This window comes from Phalaenopsis equestris, unplaced genomic scaffold, assembly GCF_001263595.1.
Source record: "Phalaenopsis equestris unplaced genomic scaffold, ASM126359v1 Scaffold000002, whole genome shotgun sequence".
Lineage (NCBI taxonomy): Eukaryota > Viridiplantae > Streptophyta > Magnoliopsida > Asparagales > Orchidaceae > Phalaenopsis > Phalaenopsis equestris.
The window spans coordinates 43,629,750-43,649,178 of record NW_018164444.1 but is presented as its reverse complement, the minus strand read 5'-3'; the positions used below and the strand labels follow the sequence as shown (position 1 = coordinate 43,649,178).

The 19,429-nt window shown below is 34.5% G+C and overlaps 2 protein-coding genes across 5 annotated transcripts in view; both read left to right on the top strand.

The window, feature by feature from the left end:
* LOC110017853 (transcriptional adapter ADA2-like) overlaps window positions 1-13,651 on the top strand; it is a gene marked incomplete at its 5' end in the record, with an annotated part of 17,662 nt that extends 4,011 nt beyond the window's left edge. Inside the window, 10 exon segments of one of the 2 annotated variants that reach the window (XM_020714993.1) lie at window positions 896-961; window positions 1,075-1,200; window positions 1,285-1,360; window positions 7,979-8,036; window positions 8,131-8,189; window positions 8,300-8,383; window positions 10,511-10,730; window positions 11,459-11,669; window positions 12,503-12,844; window positions 13,327-13,651. In XM_020714993.1, coding sequence (XP_020570652.1) covers window positions 896-961; window positions 1,075-1,200; window positions 1,285-1,360; window positions 7,979-8,036; window positions 8,131-8,189; window positions 8,300-8,383; window positions 10,511-10,730; window positions 11,459-11,669; window positions 12,503-12,844; window positions 13,327-13,533 — 1,449 coding nt within the window. 2 annotated transcript variants of the gene reach the window in all.
* Window positions 13,652-15,277: 1,626 nt separating this feature from the next.
* Window positions 15,278-19,429, top strand: part of LOC110018093 (nitrile-specifier protein 5) — a 7,253-nt gene continuing 3,101 nt past the window's right edge. The window contains exons 1-2 of one of the 3 annotated variants that reach the window (XM_020715331.1): window positions 15,278-15,353; window positions 18,615-18,892. In XM_020715331.1, coding sequence (XP_020570990.1) covers window positions 18,659-18,892 — 234 coding nt within the window. In that variant the 5' untranslated portion in view covers window positions 15,278-15,353; window positions 18,615-18,658. Of the gene's footprint in view, window positions 15,354-18,577; window positions 18,893-19,429 lie in introns of those variants that run through there. The other 2 variants (XM_020715332.1, XM_020715329.1) reach the window with 2 other exon arrangements.

Sequence of the window (19,429 nt, the reverse complement as noted above, 5' to 3'; positions counted from 1 at the left end):
AAATTATTCTCACACACACACATATTATAAATATATATATATATATATATATATATATTGTTGATATAATAATATTTTTTATATATTTATATCTAAATTTAAATCATAACAACTCGTGTGGTCTTGTGGTTCTGTGTCTTCTATTACACAGTGTTAGTGCAGATTCGAATCCAACACCTTATATCTATTTCTTCCAATTAATTCTAACGAGCTAATTTAGAGCCGAAGAACGCACTATTCACGAGCCTATTTTGAGCACGAGCTATTCAGATCGAGCTGAACACGAGCGAAGCCTGAGCTCGATCAAGCTTGCCTCGTTTACAACCCTAATTACACGAGGGAGCGTATTTATTTATAGGTGTCTACCCACCTATAGATCTTCTCTTGTCTTCTTGTCCTCTTGTCCTCTTGTCCTCGTGTCCTTGCATCAGTGTGGGTGTAGCAATTTCATAGAGGGAGCATATTTCAGCAGAGGTGCATGTATCCTTTTCTTTCTCTTATTATTATTATTATTTTTTCATTTCTGCCCATTTTGTCGATAGTGTTGTGCGAAATGTTATTTGCTAATTCCTAGCACGGTTCTGTTGGTACAATTTCACATTAGCATTATTTGCTTAGCTTTATATTTGTGTTGGTTTATTTTGTGTTCTACTTGCTTTGTTTTCTATTGTTTCAGAGATCAAGTACAATTAAAAAATATGTAGGCCGAGGCAATTATGAATTTATACGAGGCAGTTGTGATATCTGTAACATATTAACCAAATGGAGCCAGATAATTAATTGATACTGTTATCTCTATTCTCGATTAATATTTAAAATCAAAATAGGATTTGGATGCTAATTTTGAGTTTTCTAGGTTTCACTACTCAAACTAAATTTTTTTTCAAAATTGCAGGACAACTTGTCTTTCCCCCTTATTTGTCAAGACTGGAATGCAGATGAGGAAATACTTCTTCTTGAGGTATTTTCTCATTGTTGATATGATAAGTATTACACCCTAGTGCATATTGCTGTTGTTTTCATTATTCCAGATTCTATAAAAAAGCTCACAGAGCCTGTTTTACATACTTTAAGGGTATAGAAATGTATGGATTGGGCAACTGGACTGAAGTGGCTGAGCATGTTGGTACCAAGAATAAAGAACAATGCATCAACCATTATACAGCCTTGTACATGAATTCTCCTAGCTATCCTCTTCCGGTATTTAGCTTTATCCATATTTTGTTGTTTTTTTTTTGTACTTTTTAAGTATTAACCTCCTATTTCTCATTATGCATTTCATAGGATATGTCTCGTGTTAATGGAAAAAATAGAAAGGAACTTCTTGCTATGGCTAAAGCACAAGGCGAGGGCAAGAAAGGTTTGCAATATTGTTACATTGCACCTTTTATACTAAGCATTTGTTTTTGCCACTAATGAAATTTCTTTAACAGAAATTATAGCAACACACACTAGAATTGAGTTTAAAGGTTCTTTAGTAGTCATGTCATCAACTGGTCAAACTGAATTGTGTCAATTTGAAATAACTATCATGTTTTTGCCTTTTTATCTGTCGTTATTATTCAGTTTGGTGGGCCCTCCTTTAAGTGAAAAAGCACGCGATGTTTCTTCAAATGGAATATACTATTAATCTTAATATGGTTTCATCTCCTTGGAAGACTAATGCCTCAATGATCTCCCATTTTACCCTATTAATGTTGTTGTACACCCTGTTTCTTCACAATAACTTTTTAAATAGTTAATTTTTTTTTCAGGTATTCGCTTCCTTTTATTAGCTCATTTTGTTAATTTCAGTTCCTCAATTCATTATTTGGAATATTCTTATGTTTGTTAACTATTGCGGATTGTCTGATGTGATTTTTGGTATTGTATGCATGGAAAATGTTTCCAAACTTTTTGGGATGCTTTCTGCTGCTGTCTTAATCTACATTTTAGAAAAACCCGGGCATTTCAGAAATATATTATGATGCAAGGTTTATGAGTGATGTTTAATTGTATATGTAGGGTGAATTAGGAGGACTAAATTGATGTGGTTTGGAGCTTGGAAGTCTCGGGGAAGAGGGAGAACTAAAGGTGGATGAGAGCTTCAGGTGGGTATGGGATTTTCATGAAGGTTGATTTTAGAAATATATTATGATTTAGAAAAACCCTTTCTTAAAGGGGCATTTCCGAAATATATTATGATGCAAGGTTTATGAGTTATGGTTAATTGTATATGTAGGGTGAATTAGGAGGACTAAATTGATGTGGTTTGGAGCTTGGAAGTCTCGGGGAAGAGGGAGAACCAAAGGTGGATGAGAGCTTCAGGTGGGTATGGGATTTTCATGAAGGTTGATTTTAGGGCAGGGTTTTTAGAGGGAAAATTATGGAATGAAGTAATTTAATGGATGGATTAGAATTCGAGGAAAAGGATCCGGTGGTCATTTGGGGCTCAACTTGAAAATATTGGTTTTTGGAATTGAAGAAATGGAGGATGGCTATATTGAAAATAGATTTTGTAGACTTTAGCTATATACAAAGAAAGCTACCATTAGAAGTGTGAGAATGTAGGAAGAAGTTTCGGATCACCTGAGGGAAATATGAGAAGGAATGAGAGAAAGAAATATATCAAAACAAAGGAATAATAAGAAGTCACATTTTCTTACCAACGAAGTGTTGATTCAAACCAGTGATCAAGTCCTTCCAAAGTAGAAGAACGCTTCTCCAAAACCTGATTTCACTTTTTCAATTAGAATCTATATATTTTCACTCAGTAGATGTCATTTTTTCATACATACTAGCTTACGAATGAAAAAGACAACATTAATAGTGGTGGTGCTCATAGAGGGATCAAAAATTCAATACATGCATGAATGAAGCTTGGAAAAATACGAAGGCTCTGGAAATTTTTCATTCATGAATATTTGATTTTGTATTTAAACCAGGGGAAATGTCCTTTAAGGTTCCCTTGCCTGGCTTTGACTTTTTGACTTCTTGCTTTTGCTTGAATACATTAACTAGTAGTGAGCTTGAGTCTAGTATTTGGGATAGGTTGACTAAAGATGAGCTAACCTTTATGGTTTCCACCTTTGCATACATCACTGTATCACAACCACTACTACTAATAATTATTTAAAAATATTCTTGAAATAAAATTCTGTCTCCTAAAATAAAACAAGAACTATACAAATAAATATAAAGTAGAATTTACATTGTTAAGAACATGTGGGCAGGGTCATCTACCTTGCCTTGGCTTTTTGTTTCCAATTTGTATTAATTTCTAATAATATGTCATTTTTGTGCTGTCATTTTTCATTGACATTTCAAGCACATACCAACAATAATAGTGTTGTCGACACGGCATAAACTCTTCACATTAATGAATTATGAAAATGAATTTGTAAAGCTTAACCCAAATAGTTGAATAAGTCTATTGATGATGATGATGGTCCATGCTAAATGTGTTATAGCACACATGCTTTTAAAGTGATGCAAAGAGATGGGTAGAGTTCTTATTAAAATAAAGTGAAAACCAATGGCTCAGTGCCGAAACCTTCTTATAAAAGTGCTTCTATGTTTTGAACCTTTTTGTGGTTGATTTGTTTTCGTAGTTTCTTTTATGCTTAGGACTCGTATTATTTTATTGCTTAAATTTTACCCTTTAGATGCTTGATATTTTTTTCTAGAGAAATATGTATTTCTTGTGGAGAGCGTGTTTATTGTGATTTGCTAGTAAATATAGGTCTTATAGTTTCATCGATGCTAGAATTAATTTTTAGATTACTGTTGGTCAACTTTTCGATGGATTTGTGAAAATACGATTTTCAAAAATTTAATTTAAATATAAGATATATAGTTTAGATTATGAAAGTATTGTTTTTAATTTTTAGAAAATGAGACCGAATGGATTTCATTAATCTAAGAGTTTGCATAATTGTGTCTGATAGCTTGAATACTACACATTCCGAGAGATAAGTGTAGACCCCTACGAGGAAATTACTTAGCAATAGAAAATTGAATTGTTTGAGACCGCACCTCTTATTGGAGGAAGCAGTTTTCATCCATTGTTTACCGCTCTCAGAGAATAGAGTGTTCATAAGATTGCGTTGCATTACCATCACCGCCTCACCGTCAGGGTGAAAAGAGAAAGAGACGCGAGCCTTTTGCCCAGATTCTCTTGGTGTTTGAAAGATTGGCACAGAAGGTGCGTTGCTCCGTCGTCGAGATAATAAGAAGGATGGGATGTGCCGTGTCGCCTCAAGTCTGAGCAGAGATTCTGAAAAAGGATGAACCCGCCCACCAATTGCATGGATCTACCCCAGGGGAAGAGCACTGCAACCTCATACTCCCGTTAAGCTTCGCCTGGGAGAACTTTTTGATATCGCTGCTACTCATGCCGTTACCGTTGCCGCCTCACGGAAGCCTGCGGAGTGCCGACCGATCTAGTCTCGCTTGGGTCCGAGGATACCGCTTGCCACCACAAAGGGAGAATCTCGAAAGAGGGATGATGACAAAATATCGCTTATTATCGCTTTCGGACCGTGCATTAGGTACCACGACTTATCTCGGAAAGCCAAGGCCGCTAAGGAGCCGTCTAGTCTCAAGACTTTGGTTCCGAAGGAGGGGTTGTTGAGACCTAAGGTCGTTGGACTAGTGTCGCAACAGGGATCAGAAGGATATCTCCTCGCAAAAGATTCTAAGTCCGATGCCCTAGTTGTTAGTGTCACGGTCGTGTCAAAGCCAGTGTTAATAGAGGATGTACAACAACAGTCCACTGTCGATCTCAAGATCTTTAAGGGGAAATCGATTGAAGAAACACTGGAAAAGCTCTGGGTCGACATCACTAAACTGTCAAAAGAATAGCAGGAAAACATTAATTATGAAGAATGCGGTTTGTCGGATCATATGGATGAAGATTTCGCAGAGATCCTTATGGTTGAGACTAGAGCCTCTGCGTCATCGCTCGATACTTTTTTGCCACCGAGGAGAACACCGATGAAGAGCTACAGAGAGCCATCCGACAAAAAGATGAACATATCATTCGAATGGAGAAAAAGATGGAGGAGATGATGGCCGTTATAACCACGCTTCGGAGTCGACCTCAATCTCCAAAAGCAGTCTCCCCAGAAGTAAACCAGTCAGAAATCATTCACATTTCAACCCTGAACACGATAACTAAATGGGATTTCAAACAGATGGTTGAACATGTGAAGCCTTAGCTCACTCAAAGGGAGGGGCATTGATTCTGAAAGGTAGACCTTACCTAGAAGAGTCTGATGTTGTACAATACCCAAAGAGTTTCGTACCATCATTGTTCAAGACTTTCGATAGGATTGACAACCCCCGACTGCATGTTGCACACTTTCGAGCAAGCTGATGAAACGCGGGGGTAGTGATGCGTTGTTGTTCCGTGAGTTTGTGAACAGTCTTTCTGGAGTTGCCTTCGACTGGTATGTAGAAGTACCCAGCGACTCAATAAAAACATTTGCAGAATTGGAAAACCTCTTTGTTAAGTGGTTCGTTGGAGCTCAGCACCATATCACCGTTGGTGATCTCGTGTTGAAGCGACAAAAACCAGCAGAAACCTTAGTAGAATATATTTTGCGGTGGCAAAATCTAAGTATGAAATATGAGCCACAATTATAAGAGCAGCATGCGATTGAAATCTTGCATAAAAGCATCCACGGTCCAGTAGCATTTCTATTTAAGGGATTTACCATCAAAACATTTGAGAAGCTACTCAGCAAAGCCGGAAGCTTGCAGGAAGAGGCCAAGCAATTGGGTTTTCTAGTAAAAGCTGAGAGGCCGAAGGCAATGAAGACATTCGAGAAAAGGTCTGAGACAGTGACAACGATTGATGGAGGCAAACGACCGATACAGATAAAGTCAGAACAGTCAAGGCACAAATACCAACCTTCTCAACGGTACAGTCAGCAGTCATTTCAACAAAAAACAATATAAGATGAATGGAAGGCGACCTCCGACCATAGAAGAACATTTGAATAAGATATATCCTTTTAAGAATGAAGTGGTAGGAAAAATGTTTCGCAACTTTATCAAGAAACCTGAATTCCGGCTACCTGAGCCCAAGAAGCTAGAAGAGGTGGATAAGGACCATCCATTGTATTGCCCATATCATAGAATGGTCAGACAATTATAGAAAATTGCTTCGCTTTCAAGAACCAGCTCGAAAAGAACTTCGAGAATGGAAACATAACAATTCCAAAAAAAAATATGTGAAGGAACCTGAAAATGGTTCTATCAATATAATTTATGTTGATCCAATTATTCCAATTGACTTTTACACGACTACGCTAGTGCTCGATGAAAGAAATGATGCTCATACAAAAATTTCCAACTGACCTTAAAGTTTTCATAGGAAAGTCGATCGAGGCTATGTTGGAGAGGCTCCGAACCGACATTACATGGTTGTCTGAAGAACGGAGAAAATAGATAGGTAACGAAGACTATGGTCTGTCAGATTACATGGGGGAAGAATTCACAGGAATCAACATTGTTGAGACCAGAGCCTCTTCATCACTGCGTGATGCTCCATCGCCTGTCGAGGAGAACGCTGTTGATGAGTCAACAACGTGACGAAAAAACCAAAAATGTGACATAAACCTCAAACCCTTAAACCTTGCAACTATTACTACACCAGGAGGCTCAGAGCTAACTTCGTGGGCAACACGGCGAAGAGCTTGGACCGAGCAACTAGAGAATCTTCTTCAGCAATCCATCTCCCTAGTCTAAATAACAACTCATAGGACTTCGAGGTAGCTCGCCCAACGCGACGTAAATCTTCACACCCTCTTTAGACACTTGTGCAACCATGTTGTGCAGCGTAAGTTCTAACTCGCCTTAGGATCTGAGGTTGTCGTCCGGTAGGACATAAACCCTCATATCTCTGCGGGTTATTTGCATAATCGGGTATTATGCAAGTCCAAATTTTAAATAATAAAATTGGCAGGGTTAAACACTTAAATAATATCGTCTCTAAAATGCAGCCACACAGTAGGATTGTTTGAAAAGTCATTAAGGGTTCTTCTCTGGATCTGTGACGTCCCCACATTTTTCTTCTTTTGGACTCCTGAAATAACTGCTCTTATTTGGTCCTTTCCTATTTAATTTTTCGCATCATGTCCTTGAAACCTAAACCTTGAATTCTTGAAAACTAGTACCTCTGATCATCATCAAGAGTTTTCTCAAATTACCTCAATCATTTGAGATTAATTAACTATAGAGGTTTGCCTCTATAGGGAATTTGAAACCTAAGTAAAATAAACTCTACTTAATATTTATATTATTTAGGAAAGCTTGTTGGTCACACATAAAAGGTTCGCAAGCCAAACAAATGTCGCAAATCTTTTAGTTTACATGATTGGGTTCACCGTCGAGGTATACACTTATCTTTCGGGAATGTATAGTATTCGCGGTATCAGGTACAATTATGTAAACTATTAGACGAATGGTCTCATTTTTTAAAAATTAAAACACCGCTATTTTCAAAATACAAAAATTATATACCTTTTACATTAATATAAACCTAAAAATTATTGTTATTTTTTTTAATAATGACCGACAAAGATTTAGTTTGATATTTGTTTGAACATAAGGCGACATGGAAAATTTGATTTTTTTTTAAACTTCTCCTACACATCTAATTAGTATTTTTTTGTCTTAAAAGTGGTCGTTATTTTTCATGAAGGGCCCCTTTAATTCATTGCTCTCGTGTTGTACCTTGAATATGCTTGTTATGTGTTATTAATGATTTCGGAATCTATAATTGGTTCTTCCAGATTCAAAACATGCTTGAGACATTAGGCTGGTTTTTTTTAAAATTTTCTTATTTTCTTATGTTGGACTTCTACAGTATGTTTTGCCATGGGATACTGTTTTTTTTTTTTGTTTGTTTGGCATTTAGTTGAAATTTTTTTTGTGTTTTTTTACCTGTTTTTTTGATGCAATTTTACAAATTAACCTTGTTATTCTTCCATAGGAATATCGGTGCTTGGTGACGCTACACCCAAAGAGGAGTCTCCTTTCTCTCCTTCAAGGTTCAAGTGAGCTAGATACTGACTGGATCTTGTCCTTATATCTAAAATGTAAAGGTATTTTACTCGGTGTTCTTCCTTGATTTATTTTCCTTAGGTTTGAAGAATTGAGCGGAGAAGTTCTTGCTGGACGGTCACCATCCGGTTTAACCGCTGGTATGCCATCTTTAAATTGCTTTAGTAATTTAAATGCTGTCTTCTTAGAAGCTTATGTTTAAATTCTGTGCTTGTATTTTGCCATAACTGAAAATGTATTTTACACTTAGGTGCTTCTAAAAAAGTCTCAAATATGGGACAGCTTAAAGATGTTTCAGATGGAACTAAGATCGAAAGCTTAACACCAGTAGAAGGTATTTAAGTTCAGCAATATACAAATTAAATCTCCAATGCTCACATTTGTTTTGTTTATGAGGGATCTTATCCGTCAAAGCGATGAATTTTCCACAATTGCTTGCAGTTACCCTTCATGATATAATCCTTTGATATGGATAAAGCTCATTGTTTGATTTTGCTTTAAATTTCAATGCCCGATAAAAGAATTCTGCCTCTCGTACATAATGGCCAATGCATTAATAATGAAAAGTTGCAATAAATTGTTCATAATGGAAGCAAATTTGTTTTTTATACCTGACATTTTATAATGCTTTGTTGAGTGGTTTTACAAATATCACAGTTGATTGAGTATCCTAATCTAAATCTATAATGAATTCTACCTAATCTAATTCACTTTCATTATCTGCCATTTACTATTTAGCGTAGTATGACTTTTTGGTTTGGTCATTGATATGCTGATGAATCTGAACTGATTAAAGAGAATGTGACTGGGCTTTCCTTTAATTAAGTTGTTCCATTATGGAATATTTTGAGCTCACTATGTATTGAACTACTGCAAAGGTCTAAATCGCTGAGTCTATGACTTAACTATGACTTAATTTTTAAGGTTTTTAAGGTTTTTTTTTTTTTTTCAAATATGCAGTTTCTGATTATTGTAAGATGCGTATTACTTTGTTTATTTGGTGCCATATGAGAATCAGGACGTATGAGCAGAAGATGAACCATAACTGTACTTCCTTTTATTCATTTTTAAAGAAGGTTTTACTGTTTAGGTATGCATATACTAAGAAATACCATGAGAATTTTGGCACAAAAATTTAGAATTGGAATTTTTTAAAAGGCTCTATTTATTTATGATCATGAACAGTATTAGCTACAGTATGCCAATTCCAAGTCTAATTTATCATGAATGAGCTTTAGTCGAGCTTGGTCGCAAGTAGCTTGTCAAATGTTTGGCTTGTTCGCAACCCTAGTGATTACAAATGAATCTGTTTTACAAGCAAAAGGGCTGTGGATATAGTTTCGCTGTTGTTTTGAGTTGCTACAAATTTATAGCTATTGATCTTATTTTTTTGCTTTCAATTTTTTTAGTTTTGTGACAATTTCATATTAGATGCATATATAACATGATAGGGCTATAAATGTACCAATGCACTTGATGAACAACTCAAACTCGGCTTGATTAATATTTGATCATGTTTATTCAAATTAGTAAATAAACAAGTTTGAACATATTTTAAAAATTTAGAGTTTAAATGAATCAATATTGAACATAGTCTAACTTGTTTGTTGATGTTTATGAACAAATTCATTTGTTATTCAACAAGTAACTTGTTAAATGCTCTAGTCTTATATGATATTTTTTATTTAAATGAAAATTTGATTAATTAAAACTTATTTAATTTTATATATATATATATATATAACTTAATATCAATATAGATATAAAGTTCTTATTGTTCAATTAATATAAACAAGTCGAGTACAAATCAAGTATGAACATTAAAAAATTTAACCAAACCAAGTTTGAACATATATATGAAAGCTCAGTTTAAGCTCGAACCGAACATGAACAAATTATGATTTGACCAGGTCAAGTCCAATCCATGATGCACTCGACTCAACTTGGCTCGATTGCAGACCTATAATTTGGGTAATTTGAAGTTGTATAAGGGTTATCACATACTAAAAAAATTGAAATTTTACTGAAGTTTTTATTTTTATTTCATCTTCTTAGCAACTGTTGTGGGCTTTGGTAGTGAAGGCATGCCAATGCTAGTAACTATGTAAGCATCCTGATGTAGAAGTTGAAACTTGTAAATAGATAAGTGTTGTTTTTGTTATCCATTTTGGAGATTGTTTGACTTTTGTTAGAAGGCTTTTGCTTAGATTTCTTAGTTAATTCTGGATTTGCACTATTTCAAGCAATAACCTCCTTTAATCTAACATGTTTTCATTTCTCTAAATAATCTAATGCAATGTATCAAGCTTTATCATCAATTTAAAAATTCTGTCAGTATTCTGGCAATTTTAATACTTGGCTAGTTATATATGTTTTGATTGATCATTGGTGAAAAACCTTCATATTTTGTATCTTTTTTGAGTTTAGTTTACTATAATGAATGATATTTTGGAATTTGTAGATCATGTTGATAGGAGTGTTGGTGTTAAAAAGCCCAAGTATTCAGGAGATGAAGTGCCCTCTCTGACGGAGTTAAGTGGCTTCAATTCTAAGAGGCAGGAATTTGATCCTGAATATGACAATGATGCTGAGCAATCATTGGCTGAGATGGAATTCAAGGAAACTGACACGGATACTGATCGTGAACTGAAACTGCGAGTTTTACACATATACTTGTCGAGGTGGATCTTTATCCTTACTATATCTAATGCATGCTAATTTTCTAGGTTACTGCTCAACCTTCATGATGATTTATGGATATAGTTTATTTGGTTTATAGTTTATTTGGTTTTTGCTCGTCGTTTTTTTTTTTTGTACTATGAAGTAGGACTCTCTTTCATTTTTTGGTTTCATGTTTGTTCTTCTTCTTTCTGCCAGAGTTTGTAAAAGTTTGAGTAGTCTGTATTTGTTCTGTCTAGCTGTTCTGGGACTTTTCGTTATCATTCTGTATTTTTGTCTGAAATCTCAGTTTAGACTAATTAGTTTGTATTTTATTTTGCAATAATATCCTGCTGGGCATGGCATTCAGTTTACCCAAAAAAAAAGGAAAAGAAAAAAGAAAAATGTGTTTTGTTTATTCTTTCCCCATATTTGCACTTCATGATCTTTTTATTTTGTTTTTCACGCTTATTTAATTTGATATTTACTGTTGAACTCTACGTCATGATGGTAATTTATTTGGGCTGCCTATAGGCTTTTATTCTGCACAATAAGCTAAACCCAAAACTAACCATATTCCTTAAACATATCATCATCTAGCTGTTTCCATTCTCTGTGATATCAGCGAACTCTTAATTGAAGTTGGAACTTGTTTTTTCATGGGTCCAATTGATTTTGACACAGATTTTATATTTTCCATTGGACTGTTAGAATTTATTGATGGAGATTTTATTTTGAGCTTTCATGTTAGGCTTGAAGAGAGGAAAAGGAGAAAGGACTTCATATTAGAGAGGAATCTACTTTATCCTCATCCATTAGAAAAGGAATTGTCAAATGAAGATAGAGAGCTGTATCATCGTTACAAGGTGTTCATGCGTTTTCTATCTCAAGAAGACCACGATGCACTAGTGAGCAATGTTATTGAGGAGCGTAGAATTAGAAGAAAAATTCAAGAGCTTCAGGTATGGTAATTTGTTTGTTTTAACTCAAATTTATTCTTTATTTTAGAGGTGTGAGTCAATCTTACTTGTGACCTTGCTCGTCCTAAACTCGGTTCGATAAATAGCTCGTGAGCTAAGCTCGAGCCAACCATGGCTCAATTCATTAGCTTGCAAATCAGCTTGTTTAAAAATTATTAATATAAATAAACTTAAATTACCTGAATTTATTGTATTAACTACAAAATTATAAAAAAGTATTTAAAATCCAGGGCATTTACATAAATACCACACAATTCTTTTGTATTTATCTATCTAACACATAAACGATCATCTTTGTGTATATCACTCAAATATTTAACGTCACATAAAAAATACCAATATCATGGTCTTTTTAAAAATGAAATACACATTTTCATGCTTAGGTTTATGACATCAAGGTGCTATTAGTGTAATAACTAACTTTAGGTGTTAGATATGTAAATCCATAAGAACTGTGTGGTATGAATGTAAATCCATAAGAACTTTAGGTATTAGATATCTCAGGTTCTTATATCAATTCATTTATAATTTCTAACTCTTTTTTATCATTTTATTATTACAATTATTTGAAGTATAATCATTTTCTCTTTTATAACAAATGAGTCAGCTTGCAATCCAACTTGAAATCATAGAATTAAACCTGAGCTTGAACTCGATTAATTACTCAAACCTTAAGCTATCAATGACTCCAGCTCTGCTCAAATCTCTTACACCCCTATTTTGTATGACAAATCTAGTGCAAATGTGATCATATCTGTAGCTCACTCATTTCCTGAACATATTACCCAATTAATCCATAAACTCTATGCTTTCAGGAGTGCCGAGTGGCGGGATGCCGCACATTAGCTGAAGCAAAGATGTACACGGACCAGAAAAGGCGAAAGGAAGCCGAGGCCAACGCACAGAAAGCGAAGGAACCCACTGCTCTTATCAACAACAATAATAATAAATTAATGCAGAAGATAAATAAACCCATCAGTAGAGATAAAATTGATGAGGGAAGTCCCCTTAGCATGGTTGATAATCACAAAATAAAAGTTGCAGGATTAGATTCCAGCAGTAAAGACTCTCCTCTGACATCTGGGCAGCCTATTCTGAGATCTTTTGATGACTGGGATGTCACCGGACTTCCTGGAGCAGACTTGTTAAGTGAAACTGTAAGCAGGATCTCCAATTTTATTCTACTCTGGTTTGCAATTTGCTTCTATATTTTTCCTTCATTTTTCTAATTCTTATTATAAATTCATGATAATTCTTGCTATTTTGAGGTATTGTAGCTTTATAGTCTGGTTAGAACAGCAACAAGCCTTTTTTACCTCCTATTGAGTGTCATATTTTCATAATAATAATAGATCATACAATATGTCCAAGTCTTTTTAGGTCTACTCCTGCCTTTTTTGACACAAGTCGAATCTAAATTATCTACTCTCCTAACCGGACCATCAGATGGTCGACATTTAATGCGACCAAACCATCTAAAACGACTCTCTCAAATTTTGTCCGCCACTGGAGCTACACGAACCCCATCACGAATATATCCATTTCACATTTTATCTCTAATTGTCAAGCCACTCATCCAGCTACGCTTTTGATAGGCTGTTTAATGATCATAATTTTGCATTTTAATATTTTTTGCCAGGAACAAATATTTTGTTGCCAGAACAGACTATTTCCAAGCCATTATCTGAAGATGCAGGAAGTTTTGGTCCAAGAAATACTGAAAGGTGCAGTGGCGAAGGCAGCAGATGCCCATCAGCTCTTCAAGTTTGATCCCGACAAGATAGACAAGATCTACGACTTGGTGGCAAAGAAGCTCGGCCACACTGAGGATTTATTTAATGCTTAGTAATTTTTTTTATATTTTTTTATATTGTTGAATGTAACGTTTCCTTTGAAATTTTTTTAGAATTGTTTGAGTGGCGTCTTCTAATAATATGAGGAATAGTAGGTGCATTTTGTCTAAATTTAGAAGTATTATGCAAATTTCACTCCCAAATTATTGGAGGAAGTTTACATACATGCCACTTTTTTTTTTCTGTATTTATATATCTAACACCTGAACTTCAACAATGTTTACATTCATGCCATCTTATGCATGAAAAGGTGTATTTATTCTTTTAAAGTTAAAATGATGGTATTTTTTGATGTGATATGAAAGCTTTGGGTGGTATAAATGTAAAAATTAAAGTTTAGGTGTTAGATATGTAAATATGTAGGAGTTTAGGGTGGTATGTGTGTAAATGCCCCATTAATGTATTTACATGTATAATTGTAGTAGGTGCATATTGTTTGCGTGTAGTTGCATTTTGTATTAATATGAAGAATGGTAGGTGTATTTTGCTTACATGTAGATTAATGTAGGATACATGCAAATATTTGGGTAGCTATAAATGTGAAATTAAATTTAAGTGTTAGATATGTAAATATAATGGTGTTGGGTGGTATGTGTGTAAATGTCCCATTAATATATTTACCACTTAATTCTTATCCAACGCCTGGACTTCGATTTTTACGTATATGCCATCCAGCCTATGCATGGAAAGGTGTATTTCAGTTAAAAATAGAGATTTTAAAATGTAAAATCGAAATTACCAACCCTTTTAATACCATTAATGTTGGTGGCATTGATTGCATCAAGTCCATTCATACGTACAACTTGTTTACATGGATTGTTTTTTTTTCTAAAACCTGCATATGCATATATAGCTTGTAAAATGATGCATTTTACACGTGTTCGAGGAGAGCCGTCATTACCGTTAAACTAGTTAGAGGAATTTGTACTCGTGACCCAGTTTGCAGGTAGTGAGTAGGGCGTCAAAACGGTTTGTCTCGTGTTTGGCTTGTTAAGAAGCTCGTGTTCGGTTGAGAAGCCCGTGTTCGGCTCGTTTGCTAAGTTAACGAGCCGAACAAGAACAAATATTTGTTCGCTTGTGTTTGGCTCGTTTTGGCTCTAAATACTACCAATCAATTATATATATATAATCAATTAAAAGTATTAATGAAGAAAATAGAATAAAATTTATTAAACTAGATTCAAATGATGTTTTAAATTTTGTTCCAATCCTTAAACCTCTTATGACTACTCTTATGACTATGTGATTAGGGTTGTCAAAACGGCTCTTTGTTCGTGAACAACTCGTGTTCGGCTCGTTAAGCAAACGAGCCAAACATGAACACACTTTTTGAGCTCGAAATATAAACGAGGGGAGCGGCCCGCGAGCTGAGTCTGGGCTCGCTCCTGTTCGGCTCGTTTACACCCCTAGTAGTAAGTGTGGTCATCGAATAATTAGACACATGAGGTTGGCAGGGAGCTCGTATAACATTCTTCGGCCATCCTTTTAAGATAGATATATATATTTATTGAATTCTATGATTTGTAATTATAAAATGTATATATTAAATTCTACTTTAAAATTATGTCATATATATTAAATAACTTATTAACACATGCAAATAATCAATTTTATAAATATATATTAAAAAAATCTCACATTATTGTGTATTACAATTAGTTGGGCCCACCGACTCTGGAGAAGATCATACCTGCAGTATATATACTCGGGTGAAGATGAGGCAAGGGGAGTTTGAGAGCGAGGAAGGTGGAGAGTGGAAAAAACCTGTTGGCGATTCTGAAGATCGCGATCAATGGAAGGAAAATGGGTTAAGGTACTCTCATATTCTCTGTTAATTTTACATAAAATCCATGGGAAGAAGAAAACCCTAAATCTGCTCCTTCAGCGAGATCTTTACTCTACCTCTCTCCTTCTCATCAGTTTCTCTTCTCATCAGTTTCTTTGATCTTTGATTTTTTTTTTTTTTTTAAAACTTTTTTGATAGCAAGTTTATTAGGGTCTGAAGATTCAGATTCAGTAGATCTGGTGAGTGTTGAATCCTTGATTTTCAGTTAAAAGTTGGATTTAGGAAGGGTTTTAAATAAATGCTGGATTTAGCGTGATTTTGGCCAGGATTAATTAGATTCTGATGGTGCTAGGATTTAAGAGTCGAGTAGGATTTATTTAAATCTATTCAAATCATCAAAATTTTCGTATCAGCAACAGGCAGTTCATTTGTTTTATTGGATCAAAACGGGCTCTGTTCGGTAGCCTTTTTCACGTTTATAGAAAACCCTAATTCTGTTCTTCCAGCGAAATCTATCCTTGCTCTCTCTCTCTCTCTCTCCATCTCATATGTTTCTTTTTTATGGAGTGTTTGTTTATGGCAAGTTTATTAGGGTTAGAAATTCAGATTCAGTAGATCTGGCGAGTGTTGCATCCTTGATTATAAGTGATTGATTTAGGGTTTAGGGTTTAGTGTTTAGGGGCTGTTTGGTTTACCACTTGAAGTGGGATTTAAGAAGGGTTTTTAATAAAATTTAGAAGAATTTGAAAGATATTCTTTGAGGAGCACAGTGCTCGCACATTTATACAGAGAATTGAACATCTCAACTAAGCCTGCTTATGTCACAACTGCTGCGTGTTTGCACTTGCTTCTAAAATGGTGTTGGGAGCACTTGCATGTTGGTAGACCACTTTTCATGTTTTGACTTCTAATGATTTATCACGCAAATTGCTCACGTTCAGGTACAAAATTAATTTCTATTTTTATGTATAAACATACAAAATTTTAAATTGAATTCATCTCATTTTGTTAAATAACTTACAAATGAAATGAACAGTTGCTACTTACATGACCGCTGGAAATGAAGTGTGTACAGAGTTGAACTTGATGGAGTCAAACAAAGCTAGATTTAACTCTAAACCCTTCTATTCAATCTCACATTCCTGTCATATTTTGATCTTATATATAATTAAGTTTATAACTTGATATGCAAGATATTTGATCGCCATGTTGAGAATTATATGTAGTTTTGTTACATAGCATATTTTAGTTATTTGGATTGCCTGCATTCCAATTTGTTGGTAGCATGTCGAGTGGCACCTTCCAGATTGTGTTTTATGATAGTTTTCTAGCATTCAGTCTATGTCTATTAAACCTATCGAACGAGGTTTTAAGAGAATCGATGGGCAAGATAAAGTTGAAGTTTACTGGATGCAATATCATTGTAAGTATATCGAGATGTGGAATAATTGTCGTGCGTATATAGTATTATTAAACCCTACTCAGCCGCTAGAAACTTATTACCCCCATCACAAGGAGAGAGAATAGCGGTATGTGTTTAATATATTTTATAACTATTGTTAACTATTTTTATTATAATACATAATAATAAAATTAATTCTTTAATTGTACTGTAGATTAGCAAAGATATCTCAGAAAAATTTGGAGGAGATCGATCATGGTGGAAGTGTTAGCTTCATGAAACAATACTATGATGAGATATTGGAGCTCATGTAGGGTGAACAATCCATTCATATCGATTATACCACATTTGATCAGCCAAGTAGATATGATTACGAGGCACTGTCGTCTAATAGAACAAATGTCAGACCGTCTGACCCTTGTAGATGAACTTCTGATGCTCCAAATCGGTCGGGTTTTACTGTCGTGAGACAATTAGTAATAGATACTCCAAGGAGATCTTCAGCTTCCAGAACATGTAGATATCTCTTAAATGAGTCGTATGAATGACAATATCCAATCTTGACCAATCAACATTTGTGGGCCCCTCCTAACTATGCAGGACCTTGCGGATATATAAGACCCATCGATTATGCAGGATCATCGATATACGAGGATCCCTCATATAATTTAGAATTAACATCTATTGGAGAGGATCTAGATTTAAATTTTTAAAGCATTCTCATGTCTGCACCTACATCTATTGTAGGGTTATTTTTCGGTGCACCTCCAATTTATACACCACCAATACTCATGAATGAAGATAATATTATGTGTGCCCTAACAAGCTACGAATGATGTTGAAGAAGAATTTCAAGGCCATCATTTGTGAGATCGACCCCTGCGACCCACGTTCACGATATACACCGTGCTGGGGTCTTTTTATACTGGCAGAGAAGATAATGGTATTCTAAGAACATTATATTATGATAATATTTTATTCCAAAATAAATTATTTTGAATTTCATTTATTGTTAGTCTAGTCATTATGTTAGATTAAATAATTTTTTTTCCTACATAGAATATCGCATATAAGTCAAAATTGAAGGTTAGGTGTTATAATATATGTAAATACGTAAGATTTTATAAAATGGTATATATATATATATATATATAATTAATTTTTATAATATCGTATTAGGGGCGTTTTCTGTATAATATAGCTAAAATATTACAGTTCCCCTGGAAAAGCGTTTCTGCTCCTTTTATTTATTTATTTATTTATTTATTTTTATTTATTTGTGAACAGAAAGATTAGTGCTACTTTTTAAAATATCTCCATTATATTGTCAGTGCGGTGTTATAAATGAAGAATTTATTATTTATAAAAAGTGAGAAGATTTTTTATCCTGAACTGGTTGGTAAGAGATACATTAATAATTCAATTGTTTTATATCCTGCTATTCCATTTAGACATAATTACAATCTCGAATGTAGGGGTGCAAAGGAAGAACAGGAGCGGGACCAAGCTTAGTTTCTGTTTGGCTTGTTAAAAAATATCACTGTTCGTGTTTAACTTGTTAGTTTGGCTAGCTGAACACGAGCTGTTCGCAAATAAAAAATCTTTTTGACAACTCTTATCAACATCCATAGAATGGTGAGGGTTGGGGACCTGAGATGAGATTTAAATCTTATTATTTATATTAAAATATCATTTAAATTATTTAAATATATAATTTAATGATTTTTATTTTATTTTTTTTATTAATAATTTTAATTGATTATAAATTTTAGTAGCGGGAGACGTTTCGGCTTATATTCCTACTAATGTAATTTCTATTACAGATGGACAAATCTTCTTATCTGCCGATCTATTCAATGCTGGAATAAGGCCTGCTATTAATGTAGGTATTTCTGTTTCAAGAGTCGGATCGGCAGCTCAAATTAAAGCCATGAAACAAGTAGCTGGCAAATCAAAATTGGAACTAGCTCAATTTGCAGAATTAGAAGCCTTTGCACAATTTGCTTCTGATCTAGATAAAGCTACTCAGAATCAATTGGCAAGAGGTCAACGATTACGTGAGTTGCTCAAACAATCCCAATCAGACCCTCTCGCGGTAGAAGACCAGATAGCTACTATTTATACCGGAACAAATGGATATCTTGATGCGTTAGAAATTGGACAGGTAAAGAAATTTCTTGTTGGGTTACGTACCTACTTAACAAAGAAGAAACCTAAATTCCAAGAAATTCTATCTTCTACCAAGATATTCACCGAAGAAGCTGAAACCCTTTTGAGAGAAGCTATTCAGGAACAAATTGAACTCTTTCTACTTCAGGAACAAACATAAATGTAAATGGATCATTTTTATTATATTATTAATAAATAGAAATTCTTAATAAATATTTCATACATAGGTACATACATACACACATACATACACACATACATACACACATACATAGGTACATACATACACACATACATACATAGGTATATATATATATATATATATATATATCTATATATATTACAAGAAGGTTGATTGCCGATCAACCTATAGTCTTACTGAGGGGTGGATGCTCCTTCCAGACAGGCGTGCAATTCGATCATACTTAGAGATTGAACCCCCGACCCGAGTGGCTTACACCAAAGGCTGCAACCAATAAGTCAGGTTAAGGAGTGTGCGTGCACACACACACAAATATATATATATATATAT